Source organism: Pocillopora damicornis, chromosome 11, assembly GCF_964200805.1.
Source record: "Pocillopora damicornis chromosome 11, jaPocDami1.2, whole genome shotgun sequence".
NCBI classification, from domain to species: domain Eukaryota; kingdom Metazoa; phylum Cnidaria; class Anthozoa; order Scleractinia; family Pocilloporidae; genus Pocillopora; species Pocillopora damicornis.
Window position 1 is genome coordinate 1,662,501 of NC_142680.1, and position 17,500 is coordinate 1,680,000.

At 36.4% G+C, this 17,500-nt stretch overlaps 3 protein-coding genes and 1 long non-coding RNA gene across 16 annotated transcripts in view; 3 read left to right on the forward strand and 1 right to left on the reverse strand.

The window, feature by feature from the left end:
- Positions 1-383, forward strand: part of LOC149037019 (uncharacterized) — a 1,023-nt gene extending 640 nt beyond the window's left edge. The window contains exon 1 of the mRNA XM_089188314.1: positions 1-383. This exon is cut by the window's left edge and continues 640 nt beyond it. Within this exon, the coding sequence (XP_089044440.1) occupies positions 1-383 (383 nt within the window).
- LOC149037016 (dipeptidyl peptidase 2-like) overlaps positions 1-6,088 on the forward strand; it is a 21,380-nt gene extending 15,292 nt beyond the window's left edge. Inside the window, exons 3-5 of the mRNA XM_089188318.1 lie at positions 3,870-3,916; positions 4,931-5,221; positions 5,951-6,088. Coding sequence (XP_089044444.1) covers positions 3,870-3,916; positions 4,931-5,155 — 272 coding nt within the window. The 3' untranslated portion in view covers positions 5,156-5,221; positions 5,951-6,088. The remainder of the gene's footprint in view (positions 1-3,869; positions 3,917-4,930; positions 5,222-5,950) is intronic.
- The window catches only part of LOC149037020 (uncharacterized), a 35,055-nt gene continuing 20,242 nt past the window's right edge, over positions 2,688-17,500 (forward strand). The window contains exons 1-3 of the mRNA XM_089188324.1: positions 2,688-3,362; positions 7,532-8,389; positions 16,872-16,910. The gene's annotated coding sequence lies outside the window, so the exon portion shown is untranslated. The remainder of the gene's footprint in view (positions 3,363-7,531; positions 8,390-16,871; positions 16,911-17,500) is intronic.
- Positions 9,987-13,396, reverse strand: LOC149037021 (uncharacterized). Of its 13 annotated transcripts, none has more exons than XR_016181338.1 (4): positions 13,181-13,319; positions 11,849-11,860; positions 11,088-11,282; positions 9,987-10,522 (listed from the first exon to the last, which is right to left on the reverse strand). It is a non-coding gene; the product is annotated as an uncharacterized LOC149037021 (long non-coding RNA). The 13 variants fall into 13 exon arrangements; XR_016181339.1 differs by having other exon boundaries at positions 11,849-11,911; positions 13,181-13,313; XR_016181343.1 differs by having other exon boundaries at positions 11,088-11,182; positions 13,181-13,305.

Sequence of the window (17,500 nt, forward strand, 5' to 3'; positions counted from 1 at the left end):
ATAGCGTGTGCCAGTCAAAGCAAATGGATATTCACATTCGTTCATGGAATCATGACAAACACGAAGTTGAAAGTCGCTATTATACCTCAGTGTTTATGGGGCATGGAACAGCAAAGGACATGCTTTCTCATTTTCGTTCAGGCATAGAAGGAATTCCTCTCAAAAAAGTTTATCAGGTAGGATGCAACTCTCGTTATGTTTGGGTAATCCATGAAATTGTTTGCAAGATATGCTTCTTTGAAGTTGTATTATTTCTTACCCTCAATTATCGACATTTCGAAATAGGCAATAGCACAAACTTAGTCTTCACACAATTACCTAATTTCAATTATTCTTTGTCATATTGCCACTCTTTTGAAAGACCTATGTCTTGCCATTATTAAAAAGGTGTGATCAAATTGGAATCAATTATATTGTTTTCATGACTGGCATTTAATTTCATCGTTCGCCGGCGAACGATAATTACAAGAAGTTGCGTTAAATTTTTTTTAACATGAAAATCTTTCAATGTCTGTTATTATTTTGCTGTAGAAGGGCGAAAGATGCAAGATTACTTAATCTAATTTATTGCATGTAATATAAATTGTGCGTTCACAATCTAGCCAATGTTCCAAAAAGCGATAAAATTGTATTAAATAGAAATGAAACACCTTACTTGGTTTTCTGCCCTTTAAGGTCTAAATAAATCAACACTCTTTCATTGCAAATCTTCACAATTCCAATGCATCCATGACTAGTTCACTTCGTGTCTAGGTGGACAATGACACGAACTCTGGGACGTAATGCAAGTACTAAATTAAATAATCTGTTTCCCTTTCAATATTACAAGGAATGTTTTCTCTCTTACTAGTTGTCAATGGATGGACCCAACGTTAATTAGAAATTTTACAGTATGCTGACTGATGAGGCAAAAAGGGAGCATAATAGTCACATGCTGAACATTGGCAGCTGTGGTTTACACATTCTTCATGGAGCATTCAAGGATGGTGCTGTGGCATCAGGATGGCAGTTAGACAGGTTGTTCTCCAGCCTTCACTGGCTTTTTCAGGACAGTCCGGCAAGGAGAGAGGACTACACCAAAGTAACAGGAAACTCACTGTTTGCTTTGAAGTTCTGCAAACATAGGTGGTTGGAGAATGTCTTGGTTGCAGAACGTACACAGAGTATGTGGGACAGTGTTGTCAAGTATGTTCAGAGTGCAAGGGCAGGAAAAGTTCCACAGCCACAGAATAAATCCTTTGAAACTGTACAAGAGTTTGTTGCAGATCCCTTTACGACTGCAAAAGTCGCTTTCTTCCTATCAGTAGCCAAGCAAGTGACACCGTTTTTGACACTCTATCAAACCGACAAGCCTATGCTTCCTTTCCTGGCTACAGACCTGTACAGCATGCTTGGGGGATTAATGAGAAGATTTATTAAGACCACTGTTATCAGTGAAGCCAAAACCCCATTGAAGCTTACAAAACTTGACCCTGCTGACTCCAGCATTCATGCCTCTCATTCCAAGATTGACCTGGGGTTTACAGCTGACAAGAAGATCAAGGAGTCGATTGCAAAGTCCACAGTTTCAGAGAAAAGAGTGCTTCAGTTTCAGATGGAATGCAAGGAGTTCCTTATGAAAGTAGTTTGCAAACTGATTGCCAAAGCACCAATTCAGTATTCCCTTGTAAGGAATATAAATTGCTTAGATCCAAGAAACATGATGAGTGACCATGATGTTTCCATCACAAAATTCAAGAGAGTTTTGACTACCCTTGAAAATGCCAAGAAAGTCCCGGAAGGTGAATGTGATTCCCTTTTGGAACTATTTAGACAATTCATTATGGAAGTCCCCTCTTCTTCTCCGTCGGAGTTCAAAGACTATGATCCTAACAATGATAGACTTGATTCCTTTCTGTATCTTCACATGGGACAGAAGCGATCCTACCAATCATTGTGGAAAGTAGTCTCAGAGCTACTGATATTATCACATGGCCAGGCCAGTGTCGAAAGAGGATTCTCAGTCAATAAGCAACTGGAAGTCGAGAACCTCCAAGAGCGCACCTTCATTGCTCAAAGGCTGGTACAAGACCATGTACAATCTGTGGGAGGTGTCCTTGCTGTTTCAATCAACAAACCACTTCTTTTGTCAGCTGCAGGAGCTAGGCAGAAGTATTTATCATATCTTGACGAACAAAAGAGGAAGAAAACCTCTGAGGGTGTAGAACTGAAGCGAAAGGAGCTAGTCGATGAACTTGACGAACTTAAAAAGAAAAGAAGGCGTTTAGACAGTGATGTTGACAATCTTGTTAAATCGGCAGACGAGTTTGCACAGAAAGCAGAGGACACTGGGAAACTTGTGTGGATTACAAAGTCAAATAGTTTGAGGAGAACTGCAAAAGAAAAGGAGATAGCTCGCAAAGACCTTGAGTGCAAAATTGCGAATGTTGTGGATGAACTAAAAAAGGCATACACTTTTAGCTCGACTTAAGCTCGGCACAATCGCTACTATGATAAGGTGAACATTCTTTTATTTTGCAGTTGGTGGAGTCCTTGAAAAATAAAAAATATGTCCTTGAAAAGTCCTTGAAAAGTCCTTGAATTTTTAGTCCAAAAAAGGGTACGAACCCAGTAAGACTGAAGAAAATATCAAAGAGGAGATTATTAGTTGATCCAATAAGAAATTCTCCAAAGTGACATCATGAGAAAAAAAATTGTATAGCATATAGTAAGGAGAATTAATAATGAGATCTGGGAGTTAAAGGGTCAGCATTTGTCAATAGTGAAAGATTTGAGGGAGTCACAGTAATTTTTCTCCTTTCTAAGAAATGTAATGGAGGACAATGAAAAAACAAGTTGTTATTTGATTCAATTCTAGACATTATTGCTCCTATTGGATGATATCTAAAATATCTGTCTGTTTTTAATGATATCAACAAAAGAAAAACTATCAACAATAACTGCAAAATTATTGCAACATGGCCAGACTTAATAACTAGTCAGTTAATATTATTATGTCATTTATTTCCAAGGACTTTTTAAATGCCGATGCCAGTTGTCCAGGTTATGTTATTACAGCTTTTGAAATGATTGAGATGCTGAAAAATCAAGGTGCAGAAGGTAAAATGAATCAGAGCTAGCTGTAGGAAATTCATGGAGCTGCTGAACCCTTAAAATCTAATGTACGATGCAAAAACCAGAAAATAGGTTATTTGAAATGTGTAATCCTAATATTAAATTCTCTTAACAATTCAAAAGAAAGTGGGTAGGAACTTGAAGGGAGAAATACTTGTCAAATCTTGAAAATGAAGGGGTTTACATCTTTCACTGTATTCAAGTTGGAAATTTGGAATGTTGGTATTAGGCAGGGGACTGGGGAACAGGTAATACTCCCATTGTGATTCTCATTTCCTTAACCCTTTAACCCCTACAAGTGACCAGATTCTAATTTCTCCTTACAATTATATAGCCCCTGAATCAAACATTAAGGTCATGGGAATCAAGGAAATGATCACCTACTTATAAAGCTCTTGATTTTTAAATAAATTCTCCTTGTCAGTGCTTCAGGAAATGTATAGAGAACAGTATGGAGAATATTCCTACTGATGTTAGGGTGTAAGGAGTTAGTATTAAGGAGTACATTAAGTAAGTGAATCAGACTCTTTTTGAACAAGATGTCTGAGTGAGTGACTGTCATTTATATGGGTAAATATGACAAGGGGCTGGTTACATCCTACATTATGGCATGTACAAATGATGGTTCATGATGTTCTTAATGTTCTATACTTGGAGATCAATAATTCTCTGTGAGTGAAACTGGTGTGGAGTTCTATTTCAGTTTGAATTTATTTGAAATTCTTTCTTCATTTTATAGGACTTGCTTGCTGAACTCTCAAAAGTATTTAAACTCTGCAAACCGCTAAAGTCAAAAGAACAGGTAAGGATTATTTGGTCATCACTCAAAAACTATGATAACACTTGTCATAGGAAGCAGGATTTTATTATTACACTGTAACTATCTGTCAGCCTATTTACTACATCATTGCTATAATAAAAAAGTATTATTGTTTGTCTCTCAATGTGATCACATATTATGTGGATCAGGATGTTTTGACTGCATACTGCTAGTCTTCATCAGGTGATAAGGTCAACTGGATTAGGGTCTTTATAAAGCAGGATGCACCGCTGTAATTGGTTGTTTTTTTTCCACTGCCGTGATTGGCGCGTTTCAATCCTTGATGTTAGTGAGTTGTTCCCTTGGTGGTCTGCCTTCATATGGCTCTCCAGTTGTAGTGTTTTTTTGTTTGTTTGTTTTTTTATAATGGGCATCCACACTTCAGGATTTTGTATTCTACTGTTCCTGTTGATGTTGTTAGGGTAAAGTTCTAGCTCTCTCTCCAAAGCAGTTGGTGTCTGATGTTGTTGGCGTGCTCTGAAACAGCAGAGGTCTGGGCATGGGCTGGTCGGATATCTTGGTCATGCTTCTAGACTAGAGCTACTTTACTCCTCTCACTTAGCTTATGTTTCCCTCCCTCTCTCACCCAGTTACTCTTCCATTTCCTCCTGATATCTCTCAGTCTGGTGTCACACATGGTTTGATTTTGTGAGTTTGAGCATGTGGCTTGAGTTTGCGCCTGATTTTTGTAAAACATTTTACCCGAAAAACATAGAATTTAGGGCTTTCTTGTAGATCTGCCTTTGCTGAATTCCAGTATTGTTGTTATTGTTGCTGTTTATTATCATTATTAGTAATAGTAGGTAGTAGTAGTAGTACTATTTTTGTTATTATTATTATTATTATTATTATTATTATTATTATCTGATTTTAATTAATGTCATTATTCTTATTATTGGTGCTCAACTGTCTCCCTAACTCTTGCTGTATATCTTCCCTTCTGACCCTCTTCCATATATTGTTTCACCAATTATTTATTTTTTGTTTTCATTTTAGATCCCTCACATGTTAGGCTGGATTCGCAATTCTTTCACAGCCCTAGCCATGGGTGATTATCCTTACCCAACAGACTTCCTGGCTCCACTTCCTGGGCATCCTGTGAACTTGGCATGTAAAATGATGGCAAGTGTGTCATCCAAGGTTGAAGGTCTGGCTAAGGTCACAGCTTTAGTATACAATGGCACTAATGGTACACTGACTTGTCTTGATCCAGATACATAGTACATTGAATGTGCAGATCCTACTGGGTGTGGCCTGGGTCCAGACAGCCTTGCATGGGACTATCAGGTAATGAGTTGCATATCCTACTTGTCCACAGCTCTAATTTCTCTTTACAATCTATCCCTTGAATCAAATGTTTAAGCTAGGAGAATAACAGAAATGATCAGCAACTAACGAAGCTCTTAACAGTTTTACAAATTCTCCTTGTTAGAACCTAGGAAATGTATAGAGAACAGTATGGAGAATATCCATAATGATGTTAGGGTGTACAGGGTTAACTATGGTTTCCATGGGATAAAGGAACTAGTTAGGATCATTGGCTAAGTATTATGTGTGCTGTGCTCCATCTCTAAAGCTCCCAGTACAAACTCTGATGGAATCACTGTGTAGTGTAAGAGGCTTCATGTATTCAGGATCTCTTTCTGTCCAGGGATGCATGGGTTCTTTCTGGGAAACTAGGTGAAATGCTGGAGGGGTAACCCTGTTATGGACAAGCATCACAGCAAGTGAAGATGTTCAATACCGCTTAACACTTTATGCCAATGAGATAATTGGATATGCATGTAAAGAATGGCTGGCTCATGAGCTGACATGACCTTACCAGATTTTTTAAGTGATTATTTTATGTGAAGTTTCCTTCTTGAATCATTTTCTATAAAGAATGAACCTTTCTTGCCTGCTAATGCTCAGGAAACAAATGGCACATATAATCCAAGCTTTGGCTGTCCACTGAACTATTCAAGAATTTTGTTTTTTTCAAGTTGTCAAAATAAGATTTTTATTTTATCTTTTCAGGTTTGTGCTGAATTTTCTCTTCCAGCCGGTTCTAACAACAAGACAGACATGTTTCCACCTCTGCCATGGACTCCAGAAATGATGTCCACATACTGCCAGAAAAAATGGGGTGTGGTACCTCAACCTAACTGGGCACCCATACAGTTCTGGGGGAAAGGTTGGTTTCCTTAAGACATTGAAATACATAGTAAGAGGTCTTGTTAGATTGAAAAGGAATAATTTTATTAAGGCAGCTACTAAAAACAGGGAAAGAATTGACCAATCACTTTGCTACCTCATCTGGATGGGATGTTAGAGGATTGCTGTTGACTCTCCCTGACATGGTTTCCTTTGTAAGCTCAACTGCCACCCAAAGCACTCCTGGTAGGAATGAGTGTCAATCAATTGTTGTGCACATCATGTGATTATGATGCTGAGCTGGGCTTGATTGAACCAGACCTTGTGATCTTGACTCTATCATGCTAAGCATCAGGTTACACTATTGTTTCGAATCCCATTTTCGTAAATCCACCCCTTTTCCTCTCTGAATGGCAGCAATATCAGTATTTGATTTTAAAAGTGATACAGAATCTTTGTCAAAATTAGAACACCTGGAAAAAGTCCAGAATGTAATTTGTGCTATGACCAATCAGATGAGACTTGAAAACAAATCTTAAAACTAGATTTCCTGTCTGTGTTGAAAATTTCTCATGCCAAATAAGTTAATTTTTCTTGATACAATAGTATTTCATACTTATTTCAGAGACCACAGTTTTGGAAGTTTCTCATTTAGTGTTTAAGTCACTGTGAAACCTTCCTCATTCTAGTTTTATGTTCAGAGAAGTCTTAATTGTAGAGCAAGAAAAAGAAACATTTTATTGTATTCGTTGATTTTTCAGATATATCTTCATCTTCTAATATTATTTTTTCCAATGGTGACCTGGATCCATGGAGACCTGGTGGGGTAAGTTAATGGTATTTGAAGGACTCTTGTTGCTTCCATTATTGATAGAATCATAGATGATTGTTGGATTTAAAATGTATTTATTATATTTTAGGTGTTAGAAGATGTCTCACCAACACTGGTGGCACTTCTGGTCAAAGGTGGAGCTCACCATCTTGATCTGAGGTATGTTTTTAACATTTTCAGTGACCAGATTAATCAATATATAAATTCTCCTTGCATTTTTCTTATCAATTGTAAGAGGCAGGTGATGAGAATAAAGAAAATTGTCAGCTATAAGTTACCTCCTTGTAAAACATCAATGTCTCTTCTCTAGCCAATATCTAAATTTATGATGATGTTTGGGAGACTTATGTCTGAGATCTTGGAGCATATTAGGTAATAAATTCCTATTTGGAGATTTCCTTCATTACTCCTGGTGTGCAACCTTCATTTTTAAAATTGTTTCTCTTTTGGATTTATTATTAATTTATTATTAGATTTTTACCTGAAGGATAAACTTCTACCAGTGATTCCTGGTCTCCTGTGGTAGATTGCTATGTAGGTTTAAAAGAAAATATCTATTTCAAGCTGGTTTTCTGACAATTATTATTAGTTCAGTTTTATTCATTATTGATGTATATAATTTTGATATTCAGAGCTTCCAATCCACTGGACCCTCCAGCAGTGACACAAGCATGAAAACAAGAACTGGAACTAATCCAAAAATTCTTACATTAGAGCAATATTATAAATCTCAATGGACAATAACTACAGTTTTCTTAATAATGTTTTCTTATGCATAAATTCAATTATAATAACTAGACCTGTCTTATTTTGTGATGTATAAAAGATTAATAGCATTTCAAAGAAAAGTCAATTTATGGTTCACAACTTCAAATAAAATTTACATGGAGCATCGAAACATGCTAATTACGAATTAGACCTTACAAAGGAATTCGAATTTTAATGAGAATCACTTCGTGAATTCTACCGGGGCCACTTTTGCCTTGGTAACTCACGTTTAGGCTAGCATGCATAAGGGTTGTTTACATCACCAAGTTTGTCGCGCGATATGAAAGTCTATTTTATCACAAATATTCTTTTGAGAAAAAAATTGTAATTCCGGAAGACTTGTTCCAATAGCACACGGTGCCCGCGTTTTTAAAAACTTTAGATGTAGTATAATCAATATCACTTTGTTTTTTCCGTATTTAAGGGCAATTTTGGTGGATTTTTTTCAAAGTTTTTGAAAGGGATTTAATTAGTTGCCATGGAAACTGTATTGTTTACACTTCATTTTCTGTTTTAGAAGACTGGTGACTAGTTTTCGGAATACAGGAGACACTTTAAGGATACATACACAACCTTGTTTTGGTAAATTTCGCAGTGTTAAACGAAACAAAAGGAGATTTGCGGGGCCCTGGAAACGATACATTGAGGAAACGATACATTGAAAAAACGAAAGGACAGACAGACAGCATTTTATAACCGGTTCCAGCCTTTGGCTGGCTCAGGTAATTATTGATTTCATTTCAGGAAGCGGCTAGAGCACGGAAGAAGTGAAGGGGGAAACACGAGACGTAGTCGAGTGTTTCTCGCTGCAAAAATTTTTTTTGGGATCACTTTCTGAAGGAGCTTAGACACCAGGCTCAACTAGGGAACCAAGCCTTTTGATGACGTAAACAATTTTTCACTCACCACCCCCGACTGGTTGAAGTGTAGTTGGAGGGGGACAGGGAAGGAAACATTTTTGTTACTTGCGCGGGAAAAAAACAAATGAGAAGTTATCGATTACCTTTTTTTTGTTGTTGTAATTTTCCAGAAAAAACAAATGGGAAGTTATCTATTACCTTTTTTTGTGTAATTTTCGCGGGAAATAATATTACCTTATCTCGCTCCGCTCCGTACATATACGAATCTTCTGCCTTTGGTTATAATACACTTTCTTCGTTAATTCTAAATATTACTCACGGTCAAATGGATCCAAAGGGAATTTCAAACCTTGGAAATACTTGCTTTCTGAATAGTGTCTTGCAAGCTCTGCTCTCAGTGACATGTTTTTCCGAAGGGCTCACTGGATTGCAGCACAATCACAAGAAGTGCACCTCATCTAAAACAGGTCTTGAAAATGTATTCAATATTATTTTAGCACGTCAAAATAACATTGATATTGGAGTGGAAGACATAAAATCCCAGCAGGCAAACAACATCAACCCATCGGTGAACTGTGTAATTGAACCAAGTACTTTTTTGATGAACCACAAAATTCGTCATCAGTGTGGTAATCCGCTTAGTTATTCTTGACATTAAGCTTATTTCGACTTTATGAAACAATTAAAATACGTATATTAAAATAAGTATTTGACAACTGGATAATCTTGTTAGAACGTCACAGGAAGTTGTACCTTGTACGGAGCTACGAGTAAAATGTTTAAGGCCTTTTCACTGTTTATGGCGGTAAATTTATATTAGTCCTGGAAGCTTTGCAAGTCGTAGTTCTTTGCTCGATTATTTTTTGACACTGTTGTGTTGCGCGTTCATCTAAAATGTGCGTGTACGAGTACTAGGAGTGCAAAGAGTGAAAACGGTACGCAAACCTAACACTTTCGACCCCTCCCCATCCCCCTCCCCCAGCCCCACCCTCTGGACAAATGAGTAGTTTCTGGACCATATTGACTTGATAATCTTGGTAACTCCTAAATTGACTATGCCAATTTCCTGTGGATTAAATTAATTACAATCACAAACCTGTAGACAGCAAAATTAAATCCAGGAATGGTGTCCCTGCCACATGGAAATTTTTGTTTTTGGTTTCTTTTTTTTTCTGAGGGGGGGTAGAGTTCAACCCCCCCTCCCCTTTGAAAAATTCATTTCATGTCAAGCATTTCCTTAAAAAATTTTGGCACTTTTGGACCCCCTCTCCCCTGGAATTTTCAATGATCCTACTCGGGGTGGGAGTGTGTTGATCTTTCAATTCTTTCTAGAACTAAACCTTTACTACACATTCTTTCTTACAAAAAGTGAATTTTGTGGTCAAAATGATCTCTATAATAATCACCTCCACCCTTACATTTTTCTTTTGCATGTGGGAGAATAAACATTGACATTGACAACAATGACAACAGTTCTATTTGCACTCAACATTTACATTTTTAGTTTAGCCAATAACTACAAGAAAAGTCAAATACTCATCACAAAGACAAGCTACCATAGTATTTCTTATACCCAATCACACACTTTATTAGTCAGTATTATTCAAACATTTATCCTGTTCCATTAGTGGTGTTTGTCTATTCATTCTTAAGGGTTGTACTATACAGAGCTTCCTGAAGGACTATTCTAACCCAGTGGAGCTGGAATCATCTTATTACTGTAGCAGGTAACAAATTTTAATAGCATTAAACCTAACACCAAAAGGACACACAAATACAACTATTTTTTTGATAACTGCTACAGTGCTTAACACTATAAACTACAATGCACAAAGCAGACTATTTTCTTCCAGTGCAGGAAATTAGGAATGTCAAAGCTACTACAATTGTACAAATTCAAGTTCTTATGCATGGATTGAAAAGAGTAGGAGATGCAGTCCCTGTTGCTGTGGTCTGGTCTCTGTGTCTGTGTGTTGTGAAGAATACAATTCATTCCTGTAATCAATTGAGAAAAGGCAAATAATGAAATAAAAATTCATACAAATACAAAATGCAATAAGTCCACATTAGCTTATTTGCTGCCTTCAATACAACATCATTTAACAAATAAAGAGATAATGATGACAACAAGGATGATGATGGTAATGATGGTGATGGTGATGTCAAGGATCATGGTTAGTGGTATAGGAGACTGACTGGGTGACCTCCAGTAACTAGAAGATGAAGAAGCAACAGTATGTGTAATGCCTCATTCCATGCTGTCTGGTTACTTGAAAAACTAGTAGCCCCCTGCCCCCCTCCCCTTGCTGATTCCTGTCTATATATAATGAATTGCACAAATATTAAATTATGCATTCTTTCATTTTTACTACATCAGTTGCTCCCAGAGTACTGATGCATGGAAGAGGCTAGTCACATGCCAGGCACCTCTGTCATTTTGCATTTAAATGGTAAGATTTCAAAATGATGGAAAAAAACTTCACAACTTAATAGATTACAAAGAGAAAGTGTTATTGTCCATGAGGGTACCACCATTTCTTCTGGTCATTATGTGTGTTACCTAAAAAGAGAAGAGAGGTGGTATTTTTCAAGTGATACCACAGTTCGACAGTCTTCACATCTTGAAGCTACAAGCCAGGAAGCATATCTCCTCTTCTATGAAAAAGATGAGGTTGAAGACATGCAAGAGGTTACACATAATTCTTCTATGTCTGTTAAGGTCCAAAACTGTCTACCACAGATGCCCAGTATGCCTCTAAAAAGGAAGAAGTTTCCTGTTAAGTTTTGTCTTCCACCTGGTTACTATGCATTAAAGGCTGAAAAACCTGGCATTTTCAAGACAGCTACTGGAAGTATACCCTGGAAATATTCTACACTGGATGTAGCATCAGTATTAGCAAAGCAGAGGGAATTGCCATGGCTGGGGTCCAAATCTCAGGGAATCCTAGAATTAAAGCATGGGAGCCAACTGATGTTGAAAAGCTCCTTCCAGCTAAACACAAGATAAGTGACGGCAAACTTTCCAATTTTGTGATAGACTATATTTTTCTACTGATAGAAAGTCAGTCTCAAGCCAGTAACAAGAAAGTTTTTACTGTCAACTCCGATGTTTATAACAACATGGCACAATTCTTAATGAATATTTTCTTGAAGCATAAGTATGACTTGCTTTATGACAACATTTCAGCAGCAGACATGATTCTGTGCCCAGTACTGCATGGATCATATATTATCAGAGAGAAGCCAACATGAAAGTTCGTAAAAAATTCAACAATCAGAAAAGAAGAAGGAATCTTTCACACAATGTTAGAAAGAACTTACCAAATGCTGGGCCTGAAAGATAGAGCAATCATTGGAATGAGTTCTGAATCCATTTTTACAGAGCTATAAAAATGGAAAGAACTTAGCAATACCCCATTGGACACAACCATTTTTCCTAACAGCTGTCTAAAATTATTGAAGCAATAACAGTAGCTGCTTTCATCTGAACTGATTTTTATCTAATCAATGCCAGCACATGAATACTCAGAGAAGTTGGAGTAGTTTCATTGCAAATTTTTCAATATTCTTTGCAGCAAAGGATGGGAAAAATTAATTATTATAAATAATTATTATCATCATTATCATTGTTATCATTGTTATCATTATTATCACTATTATCATTATTATTATTGTGTTTCAAACTTTACCACTTCCCTTCCCCAAAGCAGCTACATGTATACAATACAGGGCCTTTTAAAAAGTCCTCAATGTTTAATGCCTCGAGGCTCGCTGGTTTGGCAGTCAGTGGAAAGGTAATGAAAGAAATACATTCAGCTGGATTTATATGATTATAATTAACATTCAAATATTGATTCTAACTCTGCACTGACTCAGGATATAAAAAACAAGACATTGATTGCATTATATATGGTGGCTTGATGCAAATGAGCCAAGAGAGCTTTTTTTTTTCAGGTACATGATCATAAAAAAGCCCCATGTTCTGTAGTTGTAAGTCATAGAGTGAAATTCAGTACTTTAACTATATTCAGTAGACCTCAATGCAGTTTTCAACACCACCTTAATGTCAAATAATTTTTGTGACAATTCTGTTATCATAAAAATATCAGTAATACTGCAAATTTCAGCAACAGTTGTACACGTTATAGGAAAATGATTCTTCTGTAAAAAATTTTTCTTCTAGCAGACTTAAATTTTCTGAAAAAAATAACATACAATGTATGGAAAAACTATCACAAACAACAGGGCAGATTCAAGGAAAGGTACAGCCATAGCCAGTATGAAGCAAACATCCCCACCACTCCCAAAATGCATTATCAGTTGCCTCAGATGTCCAGGCTGTCCAGGGAACAATTTAAACGTTAAATAAGTACAGTTTTGCGTATTCAGATTAATTACTGCTAGGTGCATTATTTTATGACAACGTACTTTAACAAGTTAGGTATATATATATATTTCATATCACAAAAGCAAATAATTTCTGGTGTTATCGCTAATTGGGATATCAGATCAAGAAAGTATAAGGTTATTAATAAAGAGTTTAATTTTGGCTGAAGGTTTTTCGAGTTATTAATTTGATAATTCACTGTACGTTGTAAAATTACAAAGCAAAACACTAAATTTAGGTTGAAAAACACTAAAATACTTACTTACCTTCGGTCTCAAAACGTTTTTCACTATACTGCTGTAAAAATTTGAGTTTGTGTTTACTACAAGCCGATGTTTCTTGTATACTCCAATGTGACGACATAAGCCAGTGGCAAAAAAGGTCACGCAAGCAAGCAAAGGCCTGGGCACAAATTCAGTAGGCTTGGCTACTGAGTTGAGCCTGGTTTCTAAGCTCCTTCAGAAAGTGATCCCAAAAAAAATTTTTGCTTTCTCGCTACTTCTTGAGTGCTATAGCCGCTTCCTAAGTGCTTTACAACCGAACAGAGCACAGTCAAGGCTTTTCTATTTGTTTTCTAATAAAGAATCCGTAAAATTCCCCAAGAATTACTTTCAATTTTCAAAACAAAGTTTATTTTCAAAGCGAATGAGTGTCGTCAGCATGCTTTACACTCTCATAAAGCACGCTACAATAAAGCCAACCAGAATTCCTGTTAGAATGGTTCAAATAATCTGATTGGCTGTACAGAACTAAAGCTGTCAAAAGTGTCAAACCATTAAAGTTCATATTCTGCAATATTTTACAAACTAAAATAATTCGGCGTGTCGAATTTAACACTTTTGCCTGAAGTTTTTTAGTTTCTAATACAGAATTTGAAAGTGAAATATTCAGTAAAATTTGGCTTAATCGTGGCGTACAAAAATAGGCAAGTTATTTCCCATGAAAAGAAGAAAACAAGCTGCTCAAGGCGAGTGTTTTATGGATGAACGACAGCCGGAAAACGTCGGACACGCTCTTTTAACTAATGACAACACGCGTTATATCCGAAATTTGTTATAAAATTTAATCATGTGACCAAAATAATTTAGAACTTCGCACGCCCACAACAAAACTTCCTCTCAGAATCCCTGCCGAAAGGTTACCTTTGGCTGAGTTGACTTCCTTGCGAGGGAGCGTCTGCGTCAATCATGGGTTGAGTTCCACACTTCTTCAGCTCGTAATCATGTCTTCAAGTGATTAGTTCACTGGAGAAGTTGTGGTTATTCCTTTTAGAGGCTTTTAGCCGTGAAAACCAGTGGCAATAATCAGCAACAGTTTACATGCGCGTCATTTACCAAACTTGAAAGGTATTCGATTGAGGAATTACGATTTTTTTTAAGTTTCAGTACCTGTTCGATGCCACTTCCAGATGTAAAGATCTCTTTGATATCTTCAAATGTGTAGGTTGTCCTCAAGCTATTTATCGTGAGAAAACATGCAAATTTGAAATCTCATATTCCAGCGTTCGTGAGGCCTTACAAAATGTGCTGAGGTTGCAACGTTTGCGCCGACTGGAAATTAAACTGGCATAAAGCTCTTCTTCTTTGCTAAATAAGGGTTACTTCTTCCGAAAAAGCCCATTAAACTACGGAATTTTATTTAACTTTCCTAAATTAATGTTCGTTAAAAGTGTGCGTCAAAAAATGTGCGTTTCGTCACTGGATTTGCATTGTTTGTGCTTTCGTTGCATTTCATGTCTTTACAACTGTTAGGTGTTACAAGCGAGATGGTACCATGAAACGTGGTACCATGAATTGTGTACGTTTTCGGTCCACTTGTCCGAATAACTGACGGATTAGCCGTTGTATGTGGAACACTTTAATTTTAGAATTGTGGAATTTCGTTCAGTTGAAATGCTTAGTAATCCACAAATGAGAAATGTGTTTCAAGTTTAAATTTGCATCTCAATGAAGACATTTGTGTTGCTGTACCCTTCCCCCGCCAAGGCGAAATGGAAGCAAGGGAACCCTCCTTTGCTTTCCTCCTGTTCCCTTGCTTGTGCTGTTTCACTTTGAGGGGGAGGGTACAGCCACATGTAGGCTAACATTTGTGGAGGATGATCTGTCCATTTAAAATATGAATTTATTTTCCATAATCAGCAGCTCACTCCTGAAGTAGAAGGCAGAGTGAATAAACTTCTGGGTTGTGTCACAAACTGTGATTGTCTCAGTGTGAAATTAGAAATATTTGGAACAATTCCAGAACAGATGTCCATGTTCAAAGTTAAATTGTACTCTTGAGCTAAACCTCTACAGAAATAACTTGTTTTTTAATATGTTTCTCAGGTGCTTGACAAGGTAACTTTTTCACAATCTTTGAGGGTTTTACTCAGTGTTTTTTTTAGCTGATTAATATCTGACTTACACGGGCTCACATTTCTTAGATTTTATTTTCAAACCAAAATATTTTGAATAAAACATCATATAAAAAATTGTGATCAGATCCCTTTACAGGAATGAAAGACCCAACCTTGTTGAACCCCTAAGGGTGACTAGCATCTAAATTCTCCTTACAATATCACCCCTGAATCACACATTGAGGTCATGAGAATAAAGAAAATGACCACCAGCTAAAGGAGCTCTTGATTTTTAATTAAATTCTCCTTGTTAGCACCACAAGAAATGTATAGAGAACAGCATGGAGAATATGCATACTGATGTTTGGGTGTAAAGGGTTCAGAAAGTGCCCTGGTTGCTGTTCATGTGTCACTCAGAATTTAGGAAGGGCTCATGTGAAAAAATCTTTTTTCACTACTAACTCAATGGATAAGGCAAACATGTAAATATATTTTAGCTCAATTAACACATGTAATCATGCACTTTGTAACACTATTTTTGGGTTTGATGAGAGAAGGTTTTTCATGACATTGATTATGGATGTTCCTTTATCTCAAACATATTCATTGTCCATTTTATGTTTTTAAGTGCATTTGCGGTTCTCATTTTCTCAATCTTTTTTATTAGTAATTTTTTCACACCTTTCACATTGCTGAAATCACTTAATAACTTTTTAAAATGATCCAGCTTCTATGGATGTTAGTGTCCAACCACTCCACAAATATAGAGATATCAAATGTCTCCTAGTTTTAGAACGCTATTATGTCATCAGGTTGGTTGGTATAAAGCAGATTCCTAGTTTCTTATTGAGCCATAACAGGCCAAAAATGTTTCTTTTTCTCCCCTGGGAGGGTTGGGGAATTTGAATCTTGCCTGGATGGGGTGAGGAATTTGAATCAGAACTGTCAAGTCTTTCCAGCAAAATAGACGTGTTTTATTTTTTAGTATGAAGGTGTTTAAAAGTATGAAGTTTTCAAAAGTACAAATGCTTGAGGAGTTGTCAGGGGGTTGGGAGGGATGTTGAAACTTTAAATTGATTGAAGCATCACTGAGGACTTTGAAAAGAAGGCTCAGTCAGTTGAAGTTTTAAAGGAGAACTCAAGTTCATTCAGAGCATATTCTGCAGGAAATGATTAAACTTCAATTTCAAACATTTTTTGCATTTCATGACAAAAATTATTGGATCGCAAAGTATTTTTGGGTTTTCAAAATTATTCACAGATCCAACATTTCAATCAGGATTCATACTTGTTTTTTAGACTTGAAAAACTTTTAAACTACAATAAACTATGTTTTGGATTTCAAAAATATATTGGGGTTGTCTTTTATCGGCTTCAGTAGAATCCTGATCTCTGCAATTGCTTAAATTACAAGGTAGTACCTTTAAGGATCATTTCTGCAATTGAATTTCATCCACAGGTCAAAAAGAAATTTATTTCATTGAAAATCTTGATAATTTTTTCTTATCATAAACATAAATGGCTCTCTTTCCACAATCTCTGACTTTTATAACATGCCTTTCCAAATGCAGAATAGGTGATGTATTTAAACATTCATTCTTTTATTTTCTCTATCTGTCTAGGATGTATGAAGAAGGTGGTGGTCAGATAACTTGCTATTGGTATGTTCTGATTTCATTAAAATTGTTCTTGATTGTCTTTTTTTGAGAGGAAATGATTCATTGTACAGTGCCTACTTTGAGGCACATTTCCAAAACCAAATTAAGGTGGTACCAAACACTAAATTCAATAAATTTTGTCTCAAATCATTAATGAAAAATTTACTGACAGATTTGCAGGAATGACCTGAAATTGTCACATAGGATATATGATTTTTTACGCATATCTGGGAAAAAACTTTTATTTTGCTCAGTGCCTTGGAATTTGTGAAATTTCATGAAATCAGGGGGTGTGTTTAAAAGGCCATTTTGGAGAAAAAAACTTCTCTAAATCCAAGCCAATTTTTAGTACTACTCAAAATGGTTTGGCACATGCACAAAGATGATGGTGATAAAGATTTTCAGAGCAGTTTGCTGAGTAATATTCAATTTTGACAATTTTACAATCCCATACCTTCTCATTTGGAAGATTTCACGGACCATGGTATACTGTGCTGTAAATGTTCCTTGCCACCAGGAACCACAAAAATATGACTTGGTGTGGGAATTAGCAACTTTCAATCTAACATGGTGTGACAAAATAAAATGTGTGG